General features: G+C 48.4%; 2 protein-coding genes across 4 annotated transcripts; one reads left to right on the top strand and one right to left on the bottom strand.

The window, feature by feature from the left end:
* Window positions 1-647: 647 nt before the first annotated feature.
* On the bottom strand, window positions 648-4,691 carry gdnfa (glial cell derived neurotrophic factor a). Its single transcript, XM_011604908.2, has 3 exons — window positions 4,578-4,691; window positions 3,635-3,865; window positions 648-1,707 (listed from the first exon to the last, which is right to left on the bottom strand). Exons 2-3 carry the CDS (start codon window positions 3,837-3,839, stop codon window positions 1,151-1,153), a joined length of 762 nt encoding a protein of 253 aa, XP_011603210.1. The 5' UTR covers window positions 3,840-3,865; window positions 4,578-4,691; the 3' UTR covers window positions 648-1,150.
* Window positions 4,221-21,526, top strand: opn4xa (opsin 4xa). 3 transcript variants are annotated; one of them, XM_029837567.1, is made up of 14 exons: window positions 4,221-4,616; window positions 4,742-8,092; window positions 8,332-8,437; window positions 16,122-16,204; window positions 17,085-17,124; window positions 17,550-17,685; window positions 18,414-18,571; window positions 18,642-18,845; window positions 18,918-19,089; window positions 19,478-19,639; window positions 19,757-19,864; window positions 19,949-20,123; window positions 20,256-20,393; window positions 20,465-21,526. In XM_029837567.1, the coding sequence occupies exons 6-13, from the start codon at window positions 17,552-17,554 to the stop codon at window positions 20,379-20,381; spliced, it is 1,239 nt and encodes a 412-aa protein (XP_029693427.1). In that variant the 5' UTR covers window positions 4,221-4,616; window positions 4,742-8,092; window positions 8,332-8,437; window positions 16,122-16,204; window positions 17,085-17,124; window positions 17,550-17,551; the 3' UTR covers window positions 20,382-20,393; window positions 20,465-21,526. The 3 variants fall into 3 exon arrangements, with proteins under 3 accessions (XP_029693427.1, XP_029693428.1, XP_029693426.1); XM_029837568.1 differs by having other exon boundaries at window positions 4,221-5,022; window positions 8,001-8,092; XM_029837566.1 differs by lacking the exons at window positions 4,221-4,616; window positions 4,742-8,092; window positions 8,332-8,437; window positions 16,122-16,204; window positions 17,085-17,124 and having other exon boundaries at window positions 17,531-17,685; window positions 18,438-18,571.
* Window positions 21,527-22,366: the final 840 nt, after the last annotated feature.

Raw genomic sequence — 22,366 nt, 5'->3', positions numbered from 1 at the left:
AATCCCCTTTCACTGAGTAAGACCTCTCTGTCATGGACGAGACAGAAACACAAACGGTCCCCTGAACTTTAAAGCCTGTTTGGGACAGGAACCGCCGCAGAGCCCCGACTGGGGAGCGGTTTCAAGTAGCTCGTAGCCTCTGTGACTCAAAGGAAGGGTCCTTAATAACACCTGCAGATTCTACAGCTGAGCCGATTCGACACGTCTGACTGATGTCGAGTAACTGACTTAGAAAGAAAAGAAACAGCAGCAATGAACCTTTGTAAACAGTAAAATGTGGGTGGATGAGGTCGATACCCAGGCGACTTGGCGTGGAAGCAAAAAGCTTCTTTAAACTTGAACCTGCCCTCCATCCGAATGCTCTCTATTGGTCCCCTCCTCTGTTTCGCCCTCTGCCCATCTGTCTAACGAAGGTCTTTAGGAGCGAGTTGTGGAATCTAACCGAAGCGAATAAGCAGTGTAAAGACGCGCAGACGAGCAGTTCTGGATCGGCGGTTTTAGACTTTGCTTGAGAAAAAGGCTCCAATTTGGCACCATTTAGGACAAACAAAGCTTTACAATAAATAAGGAAAGACTTTCATAAAATGGATTGAAATAAATAAAAAATAAGTTAATTTTTTTTTTTTAATAAATATTCCTCTTACACGTGTTATATATGATTGGGTTTTTATGGAGAGAACTTTGCACCAACGCAGTCTTGACGGAGCTCAGGTGTGGTGTTTGTCGTCCTTGGCTCTGAATGTGAATGTCAACATTCAGACAATGCAGTGGAAGTGATTTAGACTGCAGCTGAATATACTCAAATCCCAGCATTCGTCTGGAGTCTTAGGAGCTAGCTGTGGAAAAACTGATGTTCCTGGGAAAATCGTTGCTTCTAGGATAAGAGGCCAACTACGGAGTTTCTTCCCTGTTGTTGCCAGCAGTTAGCAAACCTGGAAGTGTAACAGCAGCGTTTCTTCTGCAAACCAGCGCACGCCTCGTGTATTTCTGCGCGTGTCTGGCTTGACAAATACTGGTCGCCGTCTCCGAGGAGCTGAGCGTCCGCTGTTAGAGGTAAACGCGCCTTTGTCGCCGCCTCTGCAGGTCGAGAGACGTGACGGGTAAATTCCAACCGTGCTTGTCGAAGGGCGGCCCCAGTTCTCCGGCGTCCTCAGACGCAGGCGCACTTTCTGGCCGAATGCTTCTTCAGCGTGTGATACACGACGTTGTCGTCCAAGAACGACAAGTCGTCGTCGAAGGCGATTGGTCTGCAGCAGGTGCGGGAGGGCGTGTCCTTGTCCAGCTTTTTGTTATGCGTGAGGTTGTTGAGGATTTTGTCATAGTTTGTCTCCGCCTCTGCGCAGGGGCCACTGCAGTACCTGAAGATCAGCTCCTCTTTAGTTTGGTACCCCAGCCCCAAATCCGTCACGTTGAGGTGCACCTCCTTCAGCAGGCAGCCCCGGGTCTGCACCGACAGCCTCTCCCTCTCTCTCCCCCTCTCCCCTCGGCTTCCTTTGCCTCCCCGGCCGCCCCCTCGCCCCCGTCCCCGCCTCTTGTCTCCGTGTCCCTTCGACTCCCCTCCCGCGTTTGTTGCCCCCCTCTGTCTCTGCTCCCTCTGCCCCCTGGGGCCCCCTCCGGGTTCAGACGACCTCCTGAGTCTACCAATGGTGGCCTCGATAAAATCCATCACATCATCAAACTGCTCTGGATAAGGACCCGTGTTGTCATCTGAAAGATACAATGAAGTTCACATTTAATTATAAAGCACAAAAACAGAACTATCCAGCCACTGTGACCGGCAGATTTGACCTTCTTTGTCCACAGTGAGGTCAGGACCTCCGGATTTTATGAGACTATGCTAAGAACCAGTTAGCTGCAGCATCTCTTTCAAAGGCTAAATGTGAGAGTGGTGCCAAATAAAACCTAAACAAGAGGACCGAGTAAGTGACCCGATCGCCTCTCAATGCTGAAAAGAATGTGCACGTTCTTCTGTTGGGTGAAGATATACGCAGACAGAAGTCCATAAATACTGAGAAACCCGGAGACCAGAAATACTGATGTACTGATTAGTCTCAGGTGGAGGAATGCAGACAGCGGTCCAGATCCGTTCATATGGATCTGCAGGTGTCCTGCTCCAACGTTTCCAAGATGGCTGTCGGGGGATGAGTCAGAGGCTGAAGGTCAGAGGGTGTCTGCAGTTCTGTTCAGTCAGTTGTCATCAGTTGATTCTGCATCAGCGACGGCACCAGTGGGCTGTTTTACTCTGCTTCTTGGTCACACCAATCGCCCGCACGCTCTAATTTACCGGGGTTGGGGGGGGGGGGGGGGGGTAATTCAGGGATAACAATCCATCAAAGGCAGAGGAAAAAGCCACCTAGTGATCGTAGCCTATTCAGAAGGCGGCGCGCACACCAGCTGCCATCTGCCGCCACAAATGATCAGGACTGACAAAGTCTTGGAGCGTCCTGTGTTACATGCTGATTCCATTATGGAGCCTCTGCTGCTCCAGCGCCTGTAGGTCGGCCATTAAAACTGCATATGAAGACAGACCGTTGTGCAATTAATCAATCCCTGCCTGGCGGCTCGCGTTACCCGCGCACGGGTAATTGTTAGCGCGTGAAGAATACGGCGCGGCTGGCTGTGATGTTTGGCAGGTGGCGGCGTGGTCAACACGGCCTCTCTGTTGCGGTGTCACCTATCTCGTCTTTCTTGCCGTCTCCTTTGGCAGCGCGCAGGTCACCCGAGCCGCTTGTGCTATACAGCTGATTGAGTCACTGATCGTATATCAAATGAGCCCCGGCCAATCTCGTTTAGAGGCAGCTTCCCTTTGATTTCAGACACCTCGTACCGCCTGTCAGCTGACAGGTGAGGCGGCCACGCCGAGCGCCTGCTGACAGAAAGCAACGTGCAGGTGAGCGGCGTCCATCCGATGGAGGAATCTCAATGTCACAGTTTTGTGGCACAGATCAAATCCTCCTTTTGTAAGTTTGCAGACGCTCATTTAAGTTGTTAGAAAGCAGATCGGTGATGTCACCCAAGAGAGGATGAGGTGGCAGGACGAACATCTGTCGGAACGTTCCATTCCTTATCTAGGTCTCGGCTGCGTCTATTTCTGTGTGAAGACGATCCAGTGTCACTCTGATCCAAACAAAATAAATTCCTGCCCACCGTCGCTGTTACAATGAACATAAACACTGAAGCCTCAGACTTTCCAGCCCCAGGAGTCGGAACGCGTCGGATTCTTTAAAACGCGCCGCGGTTTTTGACTCCGGGGGGGCCGGAGGGCAGAGGTCGCAGCTCTTAAAGCCGTAAAGCCTGAGAGGTGAATGTAAACAAAGGCACACTGGGGAAATGTGGATTCCGACCTGCGATAAATGCTTTTCATTTTCTTATTGGCTCTGCCAGCTTGTTTTGACACCAGTATGATGTAACCGCCACAATAAAAGCAGCAAATGAAGCTCCTGATAACCTGGTGCTCTGAAACTCTTATCGGTGCATCGGAGACGATCCACTGACTGTCACTCTACGTTTGGATCTCCGGGGGTATTTAGTCGGGAAAAGGTTTCAGAACAAATAAATGAACAATTGGATGAGAGTGATTGTGGGCTGTTTGAGCGCATGAGAGTGAATGTAGTCGACAAGCGTCAGGTCTTACATTGATCCTCCATGGAGAGCTCCTGCAGGCTGTGCTTTTCGCGCCGGAACGTTTGCTCTTCTTCCTCCGAAGAAAGCGAGGCAGAATCACTGGAGCTGCCGGGAAAATAAGTCCTCTTGGCTGGCTGAGTGTTTTGGTAGAGAGGCCGCGCCACAGCAGAGCTCAGGAGCAACAAACACGTGGCCAAAACATCCCATAACTTCATCTTAGACTCAGTTCCTATGAAGAAAGCTGAGACAGTACGACAGGATATTTAATTTAGGGAGGGGGGGGGGGGGGCGCATCTGAGTAAAACAAACATAGAGGTATTTCTCGTGTGCACATGCAGGGTCCGATCCAAATGTAGGCCAAATCCAGTTAGAATGAAGTCAGCGAAGTGTGACTCGGTCTGTATTAATAACTGTGTCATCATATCAAGAGATTGTGTTTGTGCGTCTCGGGAACCGGATTTTTAAAAATAAATGGACAATCCAAACGCCGATGCAAGTGCGTAACTGTGCAAACGGCGCCCGCTGCTTATCTCCCGCAGATGCGCAATATTTTTTTTTAAAAAAAGACACAATTACAAGAGACTTGGGTTCGTGTTGTGGTATCGGGCTGGGTGTTACTTCTTGTGATGAGGCTCCGAGGGCGCGTCGACCACTAAACATGAGTTTCAAGCGCGCACCAAACCGCGCTGGCAACTTTAGCCCAAAGAAAGGTGGCGAGCTGGCCAGATGGTGATCTCCGGGGCTTACGCGACTGTCTAATGGCATGTTGGCAGTAAACCAGCTATACGTGGATAAATGCTGAGCTTAAACGTGCCACGCTCCCCATTTTACATGTTTTAAATACTCAACGCATTTTCTTTACGCACGCGTAATATAAAGAAATTATTATTTTTTTTAAATGTTTTTACAGGATTGCAGAAAAAAAGAGAAGATTTACGGAATGCTCAACTCACCTTAGAGTCGGCCCATGCAGACCTTAAAGTCGCCTGGCTGTAGGTGTCAAAATCCAAACAGAAAACGCGATTCATTTAGTGTCCCGCGGTGGATCAGCTGCTTAAACTGCTCCAACCGCTACAATCCGGGGAAAATCCTTAAAATTCGGACTTTGTCTCGGCAGGAGAAGAAGGCTGAAACACCGCACCGGTTGTCTGTTTTGTTTAATACTCCGATCCTGCTCCCCAACCCAGCAATGCATGCGTCTTTCCACGCAGAGTCCAAAGGTAGGTGTTGAAGAGAGCGCACCGAGTGCCGCTGCGCCTTCAGGGGTACAGTTGCAGCCGCTGATTAATTGGATGCTACGTTTCCAAACTGGAAATCCGAGAGAGATCCACCATCTCCGGAAAAAAGGCAGTCCGATGAAGACATCAGCGTCTCCCGCGCTCAAGCGAGGCGCAGAAGGTGCACGCACACTCACACACTCTCTCTGCCACGAGTAGCTCTTAGCTGCTCCTGGATTAAACTGTAGAACCGCAGCTGCATCCACAAATGCGTAAAAATGTCTAAAAGCGCCAACGCGAGGCACTGCGCAAATACCATTCACAGAGTTTATTTCCCATATTCTCCAGGTCAGAGATTGTGTCTGTCGAGTTCCCGCACGCACTGTCCTCGCACTGGTTCGGAGTAGGACAGATGTCTGTGAATAACAGCGCGCCGGGTGCAGAGGGCAGTTTGGAGAGATTTATAGTTAAGTGCGCGCTGACGCTTTGGCCAGTTCGTGTCCGCCCCTCTTTTATATACCCCTGCAAGTGCACGCAGCGTGTAGCAGAGGTCCGCATATCTCTGCAAACCAGCCCGAAGCCCCGCTCAGAACAGCGCAATTTTCAGATGTCTCGAGGATTATGTCACACATCCTGATGTCCCCGGATTAGATTTCAGTATGCGGAATGCGATTTTGAGATGTTCTGTTGCGACGCATACTTCTAACCTGATCTCCGCGGCCGCGCTTTGCGCAACGGTGTCAGGTTGCGCGGCACACACGTCTCCAACACGGGCCCGCTTCGGTTGCCATTTAACAGAACGTATTTGTAAATACACGAGGCGGGCGGTTCCTTTCCCAAACCCCCCGTGTGGCTCAGACACGGCGGAGCATCATGTCAGCGCGTAAACGGTTTGTCAAGGAGAGCTCCAGGCGAGGCGCAGACCACAAAGGATCGGCTGAGAAAGCTTTCCATCACCCATCATGCCTCACAAAGCTGCTCTTTTATCTGGCCTTTTATCTGCAGCAGTCGACGTCACCTTAAGAATTAAGAGCCTGTTTAATCACCGTATCCCGATGAGCCTACAGTCCTCTCCAACAGCTCGTTCTGGCCTTAATTTAACACGTTAAACTCTACTAATGGTGGCGGTTCATTGAAAGAGAAATCCCAGCAGTGACACCTTAAATCCTCACTGACTTGATCTTTTATGCTGTGGTACTAGAGCTCGTTTATGTTTGCTCACGGTCTGAATCTTCTTGTCAATACACGTTTCCTTCGGAGCGTTCATGCGCGCCCTGCCCTCTCTCTGCGTGGTCCGGTGCCAGTTCCTCCTCATTGTATGGATTCCTTTCTGTCATGTCCCCACATGGTTCCATTGTAACAGCAGCAGCTGCCTGTCACGATACAGGCCTCTCAATCGGCGTCGCGCTTTATTATTCCGCACATAAGTCAGCCAAACCGAATGAAATCTCACTTTCCGGCTGAAACCGAGCTGGAACCACGGAGAGCTGTTCAGGCATCTCTGACAATAAAACAGGAGCTGCAGCAGGTGATGCAGAGATCATGTCCCTGCCCTCCCCGCAGGAGCTCCGCAGCCAAACCATAATCACCTCTACAAATAACCTGAAATGAATCAATTACATCCTTTACCCCCCCTTCTCTCGGTTTAACTAATGAACTGTTTCTAAAACAACACCACGCAGGGTGTCTCCCTGTCCGTGCACGCAGGGATAGCCTCCAGGCTCCCATTCAGTGTGAACAGGAATAAACAGGTAAAGAGTGAATGGGAGGAAATCGCACAATATAAACATCTTCTATGGCCCTTGGATGTGAGGTGAAATGTCAGAGCGATGATGTCGAAGGAGAGGCCGCCTCATCTCGGGCAGAATTCTTTCTCAGTGGAGGTTAACTCGAGTTCCTGAGGAGGATTTATGTGGAACTGTAAATCTGTTTCTTCGGCTTTTTGGTGTCGCCTTTAATCAGACTCACAAAAAATTTACCATCATTCAGGGAATTGGCCGATTTTTCCAGAAACCAGGTCATAGGTGAATAAGCGTATCGTTTTTAACCGGGACTTCCTATTTTAGCCATTATTACCATGTAATAAGACATTTCAGGCATCATATGGGTCTTGAACACATGAGACATCCCAGAGGAGGACGCAGCTCTGCTCACAGCTCGGCCGGACAGGCGCTGCATTGTCACCGTGGATTCCTCTCCTCTGCCTCATCCAGGCAGAGCTGTGAAGATAACGGACCCTCAGAATAGACGCGGCTCACAGGGGCCCTTTATGCGGGTGAGGCGAGGCCCCTGTGCTCAACGCTCCAGCGACTATTATCAAATATTAATTTGTTTGGGGGAGAAACATGAGTAAGCAGAAAGAATCACCGCCCCACGAGGCGCGACGAGGAGTCATCGTTCGCACAGACGGCTCTCCTGTCATCGTGGCTATGGGGGCACGGACGCCGCCATTTTTTATGTCTGTGGAGCCCAAATGGGCCTTTCAACAACAAAGGTTGATATTATGAGGCAGGTTTGATCAAAGCGGAAGTGGAAATAACACACGGGAACACGTGTCCTGACTCATCAGAGTCCCCGATAATGACCCACTTCGTCATGCTCTCTGATTCACGGAGACGCTGCTGCATGTGGCCGCGCTCAGACGTGGCGTCTGGCAGCTTGTCGGACACGACTCGCGCGGCCTTTGATGAACGACGAGAGCAACAACCGCCGTGTTCATTCAAAGCATTGTTGTGGTTTGGCGAATGATTAATACGTCTCAAAGAATTCCAAAGAATCGTAAATACTAACCCACCGCCTTCCCCGCCGCCGGCGTCATCCTTGTTGGTTTTCCCGAGTTAATGGGCCATTTTGTGAATGAAAGAGATCGTAATCTCTTTATGGACGCCTGTTTGCAACCCGCTACACCATAAATGCAGGATTATTAGACGGAAAACTGCAGCCGTTCTACCCCAAAAAGTAGGAAAAAAAGGGAAAAAATGAAAGACGAAGAGGACAAGAGGCAGGAAATCTGCCGGCGTGTATCTGGTGTCGGCTTTAATCCAACAAATGTTCTTACTGTTAATATTTTACAAACATGACACCTCGCGTTTAACAAAGACAGTATCGAGTCTGTCGTTGGCTTCTGCTTCTTTTGTTACGTTTCAGTTTATTTGTCAGGAAAATGGCAAAAGAGCCGCGGAACATCTCGTCGGTGCGGCCGCGAGGACGAAGAGCTGAAACCAAACGAGCCCTGATGCAGCATCTGCAGGGTGAGGATAACAATGTGGCATAACTTATTATAAACAGGCCGCGTTCTTGGACGGGGTCTAAATTAAAACATGGAGCTGGCCAGGCGCCTGTTTACACAGTCATTATCAGTGTAAACACGGCCGTTCGCCCGTGGCGCTGCGCTCCTTTCCATCCCAGGGCCGCGGCGGACTGAGGGCTTCATCATTTCCTCATAGTTTCGCCCGTCTCTGAGCTCGCGCTTCTCATTCTGCGTGTGCAGGAGCGCCGCGGATAGGATCGCCCCTGGCACGGACGCAGAGAGGCCGAGGGCCGGCAGTCGGGGCAGATACTGGAGGACTGGCATAGCTCCTGACTGCTCCATTAGGGTACGTTACAACACTCGAACATGGCACGCTGCCCCCGGTGCAGCCATTTTGGCACCGAGTGCAGAATTTCCATCCATTTAACTCATTGCTGAAAAAGGGTTTTATTAGGATTGGCGTTGTTCCCGTGTAGATTTTATATGTCACCAAATATGTGCTGGCATGGGCGTTTGAGGGGAGAGGGAGCGAGCGAGGGAGCGAGTGTGAGTAAATGAGATCACTTGGTACTATCAAAGTGCAGGCAGGACTATGACACCGTTATAAATAGAAGAAAGGAAGTAAGCAAGGTTAAACCGCTCAGACACAGATACTAAATGTGTAGCTGAGAGTCATTTAAAGACCCACGCTCCCTTTTACACCCATTTTCCTATAAATATAATCTCATCACCTCATGGTTTCCTGCTGAAAAATCATGATTTTGAGCTCAAATGGTGTCAGGGTGTCAGCGGCTGGAGATGCAGGCCTGTGTGAACGGCTCGTTATTGGCCAAGGGTGAATTATTGCCTCACGACCGGAGGAGAATCCGACGAGCTCTCTTCCACGTCACGCTGACTCGATTGGGCAAGAAGGAAATGATCAATTCAAGGTCCTCTGTTATTGCTGTGCAAATGTTTTTGCTGCGTAAGCGTAAGAGATATTTACAGAGGACATGTGCCTGATCTGCGTTCCGACCCAAAACTGCAAATGTAGCGCACGGACCGGGTCAAGCTGATAAAGGCGGGAGGACAGTGGGGGAGGGTGTGCAGGAACCGGTCTGGTCCACGGACCACATCCAGGTTCTGTCCTTCATCCCGGTTCACCGCAGCCCTCCGCGGTTCTGCTGATATCTACCTGCAGTGACTTTCACCTCTGGCTGCCGGCAGCTGTCCCGTTGAAGAGGGCCCGCGTGGGATTCTCACGCCGCTGCTGCCTGCATGTCCGACTGGAGACCGGCTTTACAGCTTTTAGCATTCAAAGAACATCCGCCGGGGCCTCCTGTTACCGTGTTACTAAACAAACATGGCACTGCTCATCGCCACCAGTGGGAACAGATGAAAAGCCCCCTCAGGAAAGGGACCCCATTACGTGGCTTGTTGTTCATTTGCTTTATGAATTTGGATCCGTTTACAGATTTGAGGTGAGCTATTTCGATTGTAACCTCTAGCCTTCAAGGCCGCTTTAAAGCGGCGCTCCTCGGGCTCTGTCTTGACTTTGACGAAGCGTCCCGGTCCCCAAAGTAATGAGGTCAGACTAATTGGAGAAGGAGGTGCTGTAGAGGCGTTTGGGAGAAATCGGGAGTGGTTAAAGTGTGATAGCAGCGGCGCCGGATCCCGTTTCTGCTCCGGCTCCTCATTCTAATCCAGCCTGGTATGTGTCGAGATCAGAGCGGCTCTCTTTTATTGCGCTTCGGTCTGATCTCCTCTGCCGCCACGATTTTGTTGCAGAAGACACTCGACTAATGTGCTGACGGCACTGACCCGAGCTCACTGACGGACCTGAAATGAAGCGCTTCCCCCCACCCCACCCAAAAAAAACGAGCCCTGTAGTCAATTTCAGGTCCTAACCCCATCAGAAACATGGCACTGGACAGCTGTGTGTTCCCCTTGATGTTATTTATGTCAGCCACTTACATAAATACACTATGACACACATACGCATTCACACTTGTACACGTGGGCCCATGTGTAAAAGTGTGCACTCACATGGGCGCAGACACACACACACACACGCACGCACGCACACACACCCGAAGGATATTATGTCTCTCTCAGCAGAGTTGGTCAGAGCAGCGTGAACACATGACGGCTTTGTTGTAAATCACATCGTTCAGAATCTTTCAGATTCCGGTTCAGCGTTGAAAGTCACGTTTCCAGGTGCCAAATTTGATCCAGTTCCTTCCATCGTAACATTAATGGCCCACAGTCCAGAGAAAAACATCTACAACGCTGTTGATACCATTAGAAGTTTGGATGAGTAGGAACTTTTATATCGTTCCCGCTGATATTGATGATGTTGTTTTTTTCCCCCTTTTTCCGGTTTTCCTTCTTTTCTGTTTTTTTGGAAGTATCGAGACATCTGGAGCAGATTATGACAATTTCAGAGATCAGGAATGTTCACCAGGTGCTTGAAAAGAAAAATTAGACACAGCTCTGTGAGTCCAATCCCCACCAAGAAATGCAAATCAAAGAATAGAATTTCTGCGTGCACCTTACTGCCAGTGTGAAAATATTAGGTAACGCATCAGCAAAGCTCCGTGTTCAGCTCACGGTTCAGTCCTGCTCTTCCCAGGTGTTCCAGACAGATGTGGACAAAAGAGAGGTGGACATTTCTGCCTGTAACAAACGCTGAGTCGTGAATATGCGAAACAGGAAGTGGCGTTTCCCTGCATTCGGGGCGTCAGTGCCAGCCTCCGCAGGGCTGCTGTTCCCTCGGAGCAAACGCTGCCCTTGTGCTAAAAAGAAATCAGTCTCATGTGGCGGCAACCTTGAACTTTGTTTCTCGGAGAGCTCGGACGAGCGGCTTACCACAACAAACAGCGCGGAGCTTATGAAGACACCGTTGGAGGGAATACTGCTGTAATCTAATCAGTCCACTCGGGAGGAGAGGTTATGGGAAAGTTGAATTGCAGTTTGAATTCAGTTCCAAGGTCAAATAAATTAGTCATACCCAGCTACTAGTTGTAAAGATGGATCCTTGAATCCCAGATTAAATCAGATGCCATGCGGTTCTAAATCTGAACTAAATAAACAACTTATTATAACCTCAGGGGATAATTATAACATTTAAAAGGAGGGTAAACATGTTAGTCAACTCCTAACTAAACCCCCTTAATACCCTGCTGGAGAACTGGCTCCTGTAGCTCCCTTTAAAGAATTTACAGGCTCACTGACAACGTTTGATTCAGTCGAAGCTTCCGATAAAAGGCAGAAAATTAGGAACTAAAGGCGTGAAGAGACCTGCGTGTTATCATGATCCGGGCCAGGTGGATTTATCAGTGACTAAGGTTTAACACCAAGGACAAGAAATGTGCACATGGAACCGAGGAAAGCCTCCTTTCATCAGCGTTTCTGAGTCGACCGCTGAAGCATCTGGAGATGTACGTTTGGGTTCAAAGGTCGGGGTTCAAGAGTGGGCCATGAATTACTTTGGGGATGTATTTGTCACGAAAAAGTGATTTTTTTTAAAAAACCAGGTTGAACTTTTTTCTTTTAAAATCTTCCTTCTAACCAGTAAATCCATTCATGAAATCCAAGACGGCGGTAATAACATCAGAACATGAACTTCATGGTGACTGTAACCAGATAATCTGGCCTGGCATCACACATAACTCTCATTCCACGACGCTTTATCAGTTTAAGTCTGCAAGCGCCACAGCTGTCTTCCTGACCTGTGGCAGACTATCTGGCTGCAGGTTAGGATGCTGAGGCTGCTCATGTTACCAACAATTGGCACGGGCGCGTTTGTGTGCGGAATCACACCGCTGACGCGGCGTGACAGCTGAGCGGACGGCGCACGGGCGGCGGCCTCGCGGACGCGGCTGGTGCGGGGGTCCACGGCGGTACGGCCGTCCCGGACAGGTGATGGAGGAGGAAACGGGCTCGCGGGGAGATGTGAAAGTGAAAGCAACAGCTCCTCCTGACGCCTCAGAATTAAGATATGGGGGGGGGATTCGGAGGGTCAAAGGTCAGGGTTGGCAGAGACCTGTGTCAGGTTCCGCATCGCACCTTTTGTGGCAACGTGAAGGTCGGCCGAGAGGTCAACAGGTGAGTGAGCAACTCTGGTGAGGATCAACACTCGCGCGCTCCTTTAGAATAGTTTTTCTGGGTTTCAAAGAAATGCTGTTTTCACCGGTGGGGGGCAGAGGCCAAGGCTTTGGAAAAAAGAGAAGGCTATTATATTTCCACTGCATTTCACCGGAGAAGAGTGGAACCTTCTTACCTGCTGCAACTGCTGAACAGAGAGGTGTCAAAAGTGAAACCTGATCAGCACATCTGACAAAGAAGGGGCTGCTGCGGAGGCGCAGTTCAGAGAGAGCGAGACCGGCGTCCCCGCAGCAGATGGGGGCTTTATCGTTGTCGCCGGGGGCAGAAGAAACCCACAAAAAAGGCCGGGCTGTGACACATGTCCTGATGCGGAGGGGGATTCTTCTCACCAGGACTTTGGTGTGTCATCATGTTACCGTCCTGTCAAAAGCCTCCACCCTGAACGCCTGCGCCGCATTGTCCCACAGCGCAAGTGGAGGGGGGGAATAAAGGGGACAAGATAATGAAAAAAGGAGTAGGCTTGGCAGGGGGAGTGAGCCAAGTTTTTGCCTTTTGTTGGCAATGCGATAATGGCGATAAAGAGGTGATCAAAGGGGTGCGTGATTGCTCTGGTGGGTTCTGAGGACCATTCGCTGGTGAGATAGAGAGAGTGACCAGGTGGGAGAGGACAGAAACACGCTTCGGATGATGAAGCCTGTCAGGAGACGGGATATCGCACCCGCAACGCCTCATTCAGAGCAGTTTTAGCTCAGAAGAGAAGTAGCCAGGACATTAGATGACAACAACTGTTGCGTTTTTCACAATGCAAGAAAAAGAAAGAGGGAGGGTCCACGCGTGGATCCAAGCAGAAACGATTGGTTTAGTCATAACACACCCCAGATGTGCTTAATCCCCAAATAAACAGGAGATAAAGCCAGTTTTACTGTGTGGCGTCACAGTGATACTAACGCGCAGCAAAACTCTTCTCTCTTTACTGGCTACGGCTGTATGTGTGTGAACAGTGGACACTGGAGTCTCCGTAGAGGGGAGGGGGCGAGAAAAGCTGGATGCCAGTCTGCCGATGGCGCTGCGAGATTCACCCCCAGGTGGAAAAGCTGCGCTTTCAGGGGTCAGAGGTCGCAGACACCGACGTGGTCACACACACTTGTCAGAAGGTTATTTACAACTGGGGAGGCCCACCTCAGACCACCTACCTCTGTCCCCCCCGTAATGCTGTAGATTTGCAGGAGGCACCTTCAAGCGAGATCCACTAGGTGGCAGTAAAGCCCCAAATACAGCCTGTCAGGAAACCTCCATCGGTTGTGCAGAAAAGGTTCCATTGATTTGGTTATGTGGCATTTCTGTTTTTAATGATCACAAAATTCAGAGACAGCAGCGTAAAAAGACTGGATATATAAAATGTCAAAAACAAGCCTACTTATCTGATTTGGCCCTCCGAATCCCCCCTCACAAATCTCAAACAGGAGTTCAGCAATAACGTCTCTGTTCCTGAGTGAATTGTGCAACTATAGGAGGGTTTTAAACAAAAAAGAAACAGTACATATTATTGAGCAAACACGCCAAAGGTTAAAAACAAAAAGAGTGCCAGAGATTTGGGGGGCAAAAATATAATGCAGACTTTCTAAAGGCCTGACATCAGAAGTCATGTCACCAATTTAACGTGAAATAATCTACTCCAAATGTATGAGGGCCACATTCCAGAGAGGGACCGTGCACATCCAGATCTGCAGAGGTTTCCACAGTGTCACAAGCGCGGAGCTCCGCCTCTGGGAAGTGGGCGGGGCCCGCAGAGGCTGGGGAAATATAAATAGCACGTTGCCCCCTGGTGGTTGAGAGGAGGTATTGCACTAAAGGATGTTTGGGAAAAGAAAAAAGATTTCTCTTGAAATCGTCCTTTTCTTAAAGTTTGTCATTAGATTTTAAGAGGATCTCAGGCAAAAAAAACCCCAACAATATTTTTCGTATATTTCCTGTAATGTATAACCAGTCTGTATGTAACCCTCAAATTATCCAAAAGAACTCTGAAACAACTGTGCAGTAAACAGGAAGAGGACGTGGAACCGATGGATCACCAGGAGGAAACAGTCATGAGGTATTAAGACAATAAAAAAAAAAAGAACTGCACCACTGTTAGAAGGAAAATGTGCCACCTATTGTGCAGCAGTTACTGAAAAAATGGGTCAATGATGCAGTTTCAGCAAGTTTCCAGCAGTTATCTGGGTTCAGGAGAGCACCTAAACATGTTCAGAGGAGGTCATATTAATCACCTAAGCTGTGGTTCATAAGTAGGCTCAGTCTTGAAAGGTGTTGTTCCGCATCAGCCATGATCATAAATGAATATTTGATCCTCTGTCCCATTAGATAATATCTCTAATTGTGTCTGCCTGACAGCTCCAACCTCCCCGCTACCATCCTTACATAATGTTGACATCTAATCAACATAAAGATCAACGAGCAGAGACTGTGAAGGTGACTTTCACAAATGTGACGCATGACAATAGGTTGAGTCTGTGGGACAATTGTAGGGGGGGGGGGATAACCAAAAAGCTGGGATGTCTCTGTTCTCCTGGCTCCTTCAGTCCCAACATTTTCTCCATAAATGATTCTCTCTAGACCGTTTTGTGGCATTGAAAAGCCCTAAATAGATTCTAAAGTACCGCCTCGTTTGATGAGATATATTTTGCAGGATGTGTTTGTCCTTTTCACACCTCAGACTGGGGGTTCGGGGGGGGGGGGGGGGGGGGTCAGAAGTGACAGACCATTCTGACAGTAATTGGATGTTTGATTGCTGTGCTGGGTCAGCCTCAGGCAAACAGCACTCATACGTTCTTCTAAACAGTCGACAAAAACAGACATCTGTTATTTGCAGATAGACTCCACAGTGTTGTAGACAGAAGGGATCCTGAAAGGATCGACAATCAAATGCTTCCATGTGCGACATGCCATAAAACTCAGCACCGCAAAGGCAAAAATATAATTGTAGCATCAACATGGGTGGATGGGTGGGGTTCATTTTCCCGTTCCTAATTTTCTGGCACATTTCTGTTTGTGTCTGTAAAAGCATGCAGAAATGACTCAACGCTTTCTGTTTTAATTGTGCCTCCTCCTGACAGCCACGAACAGCCCTCCGGGGAATCAGCTGGTCACAGAGATGTAGCGTGTCCTTACCTAACCCGAGCAAAGACTTGAACAAGGCAAAAAAACCAAAAGACCAAAACCACAACCAAGAGAGAGAAAAGGGAAACTATTAATGGATAGTGGAGGTGTCACAGCTGTCCGCTCAGTTGTGCATGACATGTTAAACACCGAGAGGCTTTTATCCAAGTGCTTTTCCCAAGGTCCTCCTCACAGGAGGACGAGCAGCGAACAGGCCCACCACCTTTTAAAAAGGTTTGCCGCATCTTAAAAAGAACCCACAAGACCTCGCTCCACTATTCTCAAAGCACCGACGAGAACGGAGCGACACGCTGGGTCGTGTCCCTTTTCTCACTTCCAATGTCATCCATTAGTTGCTCCGGGGGCTCCCGTGCATCCGTGTCACTGGGAATGGGTTAATTTGATGTGAAGAACATAGAGTTGAATGAGCAGAAGCTGCAGTTCTGGTGCTCAAAAGGAACATTTTAGTCTCCTCCAACCGTTCCCATGCACACGTTTGGTAACAGATGAAGCTCGTCGTGCATGTGCACGCACCACATGCTGGCCCGATCGATGCATTACGTTCCACAGGAGCTGTGTGTGATGAGCAGCCAGCAGGGGGATGGGTCAATCCGCCGCGGCGCGCTAACCAGCTCTGGCTGTACTCGCACATTTTCTCAAGTGTTGAGAGCAGCAGCTCACTGTTGCTGCACCGCATGAGAGAATATCCAAGTTTGGCACGAGGGAAGCGGATTCAGTCAGTGGGGAAGATTGTTTTCACCAGCTGATGTTTTTGATATCCTGCACAGGTTGTCTGGTCTGGTCCACTTTAGCAGTTCACTTCAGTTAGAGGTGACCTGTGGAGGAGAAGGGCTCCCAGTCCCTGCACCAGGTAAAGTGACCCTTTAATGCTCCTCTGGCAAACTTTGGCAAACTTATTATGAATTTAATGTCGTGCATCTGTGATGGTGATGTTTATATCCAGCAGCATTTTAAAACGTCATTTTGAAATGTCTTTTACGATGCCACACTTGTTGACTCGAGCGCTTGAATAAGGCACCGTAACTGCTTAAAAATCCTTTTAAAGCCTTTGTGTGTCCGAGACAGCATGCACACAGTCAAAATAAATGGACATAAGCTCACTTCAATGTGGCATTAGCCTTTCACATCACACAATGGCCGCATGCCTAAAAAGAGGAAGCAAGAGGTGACTGAGGGTTCCTGTGACGCACGACATTTCAATGAGCACAGCAAGAGCTCTGAGTGTTCACCTGACACTCTGAATGCACCGATGCTCTCCTTCAGCGTTGTGTTTTCATCACGTCTTTATAATAACACAACATAATTAGCGCAAGTCCTTCCAGAAGATCCCTCAGACGTCCTTTTCCAGATGAAAACAGATCATTGAAGTCACTCCCGGCGGGTCACAATGTGAGGAAAGGCGACACGTGAAGATGCCGTTCGTCAGCCCTGCTCCTCCTCACGTGTGTTAGAGACCAGTGAAGGCTGCTGATAACGCTTGAATTCATTTGAGGTCATCGCACTGATAAATCTGAAATCAGCATTTAATCACGACGGCGGCTGAGCAAAAGAGATTCAGCCATTTTCATTATATAAATAGCAAATAATAGCAACTTTTTGTCACTGACACAACCTCTTTATTCCATCCAGAGCTTCAACAATATCTGTCCTATATTGTTCTGTCCCTCTGCTGCACGAGAAATAAACAACTAAATAACTGCTTCAGATATTGAATTATGCCCTCGTTGCAGGTTGACTGCCGGTCAGGATTAGTGTTCGGCCGACCACACGGTAAGCTTTAATAATTCATATTAAAATGCACGTCATAATCTCTCCCAGTCAATAAACAACACAGCAAATGTCTTTCATTCAAAACGCACACGGGCTCAGCGAACTCAACTTTAGCCTTTTAGAACCATTTCATAGCCCAAGTCGTGTAAGCAAGTGTGAATTCGGCTGTCGCTCGCGGCAGGCGTGCGACAGAGGTCGCGTCCATCTCAGAATCTGGACAAGAGGGTTCTCCTGATTTAGGCCGGACGAGGAAGCCCAGAAAGAATCAGTCTGCACAACAAAATACAATGAAAACATGTGAAAAAGTGCCGGAGTTTCCCAACTGGTGATTCCCAGGATGTGTGCGTGTGCTTGTGTGTCTGTGTGTGTTGGGTGGGGGGGAGTTACAGACATGTTGATGTTCTACTGCGTGTGTTTGTCCGCAGAAATGAACGTGGAACATGGGTTCTACCGTCAGGTGGCCGTGCAGGATCACGTCCACTACACTGTTGCCTTCTTTGTCTTGGTTATCGGAACAGTGGGCGTTACTGGGAATGCCTTGGTCATGTATGCCTTTTTCTGGTAAGTGGGGGCAAAAAGGACCGTTTGGACAACGGTGAAGACTGATGTTCACACACAGCTGTCTTATCTTTGCTTTTTTTTAATCAAAAATGAAAATATATGACAGTCGTGACAACCTCTCTTTGAAAGGCTGAAATGTCCTGTTAGGTTTCTCTGCAGGCAGTCCAGCGTCCACACACACACACACACACACACACACACACACACACACACACACACACACACACCAGTGTGCCCTTCCTGGGTGTTAGGAGTATGTCTGTGGTATTCTCATGGGCCTACTGCATTCCATTAAATGCAGAAAAAAGCCGAGTGTAAAGTCAACTCCTTGTGCCGACATGTTTTCTGCATTAGCATCTAGCTTTCAGGCAGCTATCGCTTGATAGCTGCCCTGCTGCTTTAGTCACCTCTGTTCAGTAAACAACCCGAACTCTCCATCTGGGCAACGATGGAGAGACGTGTAATAGAGCTAGAAAGACTTTTAATGTGGATTTTCCACAGCAAAGCAGAAACCAAACATCAGTTCAATGAAGGTTAATGGTGTAAATGAAGGGATCTTTAGATCTGCGTAATGGCCTTTTGTTCACCATAATGAGTCACCAGGGGAGAGGAGGACTCCATTCGTATTGAATTTTTGGCAGCGCACGAAGTGACACAATCTGTCATCTGTATCTGATTGGAACTCGAGAGTAATCCCGCAGTTCTTCGGTCTCCATTTGTGTTTGAAGCTGCTCAATCGTGGTGCGTTTCAGTAACAAGAAGCTGCAAACGCCGCCCAACTTCTTCATCATGAACCTGGCCGTCAGCGACTTCCTCATGGCTATTACGCAGTCGCCCATCTTCTTCATCAACTCCCTTTACAAGGGCTGGATTTTCGGTGAAGCAGGTACTTCACTCCAACTGTTGCGAAGCTTTGCTGAATAAAAGGAAGATCTGAACGTCCGATCTCTCCACAGGCTGTAAAATCTATGCTTTCTGCGGAGCTTGGTTTGGAATAGCCTCCATGATCAACCTCCTCACCATCTCCATCGATCGCTACATTGTCATCACCAAACCCCTGCAGGCCATACAGTGGACCTCCAAGAAGCGCACGTGCATCTACATCGCGCTCGTCTGGTTGTACTCGCTGGCCTGGAGCCTTGCTCCGCTCTTGGGGTGGAGTAAGTGATTCCTCCTCTCCACTGATTGCTACTGTTAAATCCAACAGTCCATTCTTACCTTTGTGCTTGAAGGTTCCTACATACCGGAGGGCCTGATGACCTCATGCACATGGGACTACATGACCTCCACGCCTGCCAATAAAAGCTATACGTTGATGTTATGCTGCTTTGTATTTTTCGTGCCCCTGGGCATCATATCCTACTGCTACCTCTGCATGTTCCTGGCGATCCGGCACACCAGCAGGTGAGAGACACGAGCCTCGGAGAGATGAACGACAGTAAAGGGGCTGATTTTAATGATGAGTGACTGCTCGCCTGCGGATGATGTTTTCTTCCGTAAATCATCACTAGCAAATATCAGGTGTACAATTTAAGATCCAATAAGGTAAACCAATCAGGGAATGATCAGCAGGTAGGTGGACAACTACAGATCACCTTCATTTATACAGCGTCTGTTATTAAATTAAAGTGGTGTCCAGTTGCTTTTAAGAGCAGGAAGAAACTGAAAGAGAGAGAGTCACTTGTCAAGTATCTAGATTCTACACACTAAACCTCTCAGATTGTCTCCTCCTCATTCTTTTCGGCTCTGAACCTGCTCGTCTGGTTGGTTCCTTTTCTTCTCTCTCCCTCAGAGATGTGGAGAAGTTGGGCTCTCAGAGGAGGAAGTCGGCCATCGTTCAGCAGCAATCCATCAAGACTGAATGGAAGTTGGCCAAGATTGCTTTTGTGGTTATTATCGTATTTGTGCTGTCCTGGTCACCCTATGCATGCGTCACGCTCATCGCCTGGGCTGGGTAAATATACAGAACCCCGCTGGTACCTTGGACAGAGCAGAACGCCTGCAGATTGAGGAAAAATACAGAAGGAATCTGCAGGAAATAGTGGGGACGTGAGCGTTTGCTCTTTTCCAGATATGGAAGCATCCTGGATCCCTACTCTAAAACTGTCCCGGCTGTTATCGCCAAGGCGTCGGCCATCTACAACCCTTTCATCTATGCAATCATTCATTCCAAATACAGGTGAGGGCAGCCGATCGCCACAGCAATCGCCTCAACTCAGGGAACAAGATGCGCTAATTGCAGAAATCTGGTTATTTCCAACAGGAACACGCTGGCAGAGAAAGTTCCCTGTCTGCACTTCCTGTCCCAGGCGACCAGGCGGGAGTGCATCTCGGTGTCCCAGAGTGAATCCTCCCTCAGGGACTCCATGCTGAGAAGACACTCGTCAGGCTGCAAACCCATGTTCCACAGGGTGATGTCCATGTCTACGACAGACACGGTCAGTCCCTGTTCTGATGTCACCGTGGACCCAATATGCTTATTGGTGCCATCATTGGGAGTATTTTGGTTCCCGGGAAGCTGCAGAACAAGTTTTATTTTTGTGAATGATGAGGTTGATCTTCACCTGCAGCACATCTGGAGTGACGTGGAGCTGGACCCCATCAGCCACCCCCGGCAGGCCAGTTACTCACTGAGAGCTCTGAAGGACAAAGAATATAAGTCAGTGACGACGTTACCAGAGGAGAAGGGAAGCTAAAGCCGGGAACAGGTACGGTCAGGTTTGGTATCAACAATTGGTCTTTGTTTAAAGCTAAATTCTGTTCTTGGCTGACGTTGTAGACGGAGGCTCGCCGACCAGATGTGAATACAATCATCCAAGTCTTTAACAGAGGAAGCACTTTGGCACAGAAGAGGGCAACAATCAGACTCCTGGAAGCTGAACAAATAGAGACGGGAAAGGGAACGTGGGAGGGGAAAAACTGCACAAAAGATAGTGGAAAAATAGAGGCTGCAGTTCCATATTCAGCCGGAGCCTCTGGATAACATGTGATCTCCCAGCTATCACCTGACCCCACTCAGAGAAAGGCCTCCTGGGCAACATACCATAACACAGAGAAGACATGATGGATGGAGAGGCTTTGTATTTCACATTGTCGGGAGATTTAAAAATGCACAGTGGGCAGGAGCTCTGCCCCCCCCCATCCCCATCAGGTTGGACAGCAGACACTGTGGGATCATGGGAGTTGTTGTTTACATTGAGAACAGCTGGTGCTGCCGATGATATTATTAATGTTATATTTAGTTTCAGTGATCAAAAGACTCAGTCAGACTACAGATTACAGTTAGATTAATCTGGGGTTGGAATTTAGAGGCAACATTGCCGCGCTCTGTTTTATTCACTGCTGAAGCTGCTGCGTGATCTTTCCAGGCAGGGAGGGAAGCACCACCCTTCAAAACCGTCGTTGTTGGGACCCGACCCCGTGATTTCATACTCGCGGTGCGTGAGCAATCATCTGATGCGTTTAATGTCAGTAAAACTAATGGGCTCAGGGATACAGTGTTTTCTAAATATTACTGCAAAGACGTTCCAAGTTCTGGAAGCCACACACATCTTTAACCTGCAGGAAATCTTGAAAAACCTCTTTTTTCCCAGTAAATTACCGTGTTGAATAGTGGCCAGAGAAATGCTCTTTCCTCTGATGATGTCACACTGATGAAATGTGCTTTTCTGTTCATTATTACACAAACTGTGTCAGTAAGATTAACTGTTGCAGGATTGGCATCGTAGCGTCAGTTGTAGCGTTTGCATCTTTTCCTGTAGCAGTTTGCTGCTCAGACTTTTCTCTAACTTAATGGTTCAACACGTTTATTTTTTGTAGGAAATAAAACTGTGAGATATTATTGTTTTTGACTCTCCTTTTTGTGTCTGCAGACCTGCTAACATCCCCATTACAAACAGGTTTTTTTTGAGGATCACTAGAAGTTTGCAAACCACCTCTGGTGCAGAAAGAGCGAGATAAGAACATTGGACAATTATACTGACCTGGATTTAAAATGAGGACACACAAAACACGAGCTCTTATCAGACCCGTCCACATTTGATAGCAACACTTTCTTCATGTGACACGGTTGCCTCGCAAGTTGTGTGTGTGTGTTTTTTTTTCCTTTTATTTAAAAACACTTTGCGGAACAAGGTTCAAACAGTCATGTTTGATCTGCTGCTGACAGGGAGTGTTGCTGCCCCTGCAGTGACACATTCCAGCTCCTAACAGAAATGATTTGTCGCTGTTAGTGGTTGGTTTGGAGGGGATGAGTGAAGCGAAGCGGAATGTGAGGAAATCATGATGCTATTAAAGTGGCATTTGCTCTATCTGCTTAGGTGTGCTTGTGTCATCAGGAAGTTCAGATTATCTCCCTTATCACTGAATGGATGATAAATAAAGATTTATGGAGGTCAGGAAGAAGGAAAATTAAAATCCAAGCTGCAGCTGGTGAGAGAAATAGGTTTTGGTAATCACGATTTTATCATTGTTATATAAGCTTACACTTGTTCACTCAGGTTTTTTTTTTTAACCTTCATAGTCTGGAGCTGGCTTTATGGAAACCTCAAGCAGAATGAAAAACACATTTTATGTGAGAACATGACTCCTTTCAGGGGATTATTCCACCATTTCCTCGGGCCATTCATTTGGGTGGGCGTGTGCTCCCTAGTTGGCCACTAGATGGCAGACTAGCTCCGTT

The sequence above is a fragment of the Takifugu rubripes genome, chromosome 6, assembly GCF_901000725.2.
Source record: "Takifugu rubripes chromosome 6, fTakRub1.2, whole genome shotgun sequence".
Lineage (NCBI taxonomy): Eukaryota > Metazoa > Chordata > Actinopteri > Tetraodontiformes > Tetraodontidae > Takifugu > Takifugu rubripes.
This window is presented reverse-complemented; position numbering and strand designations above follow the sequence as displayed.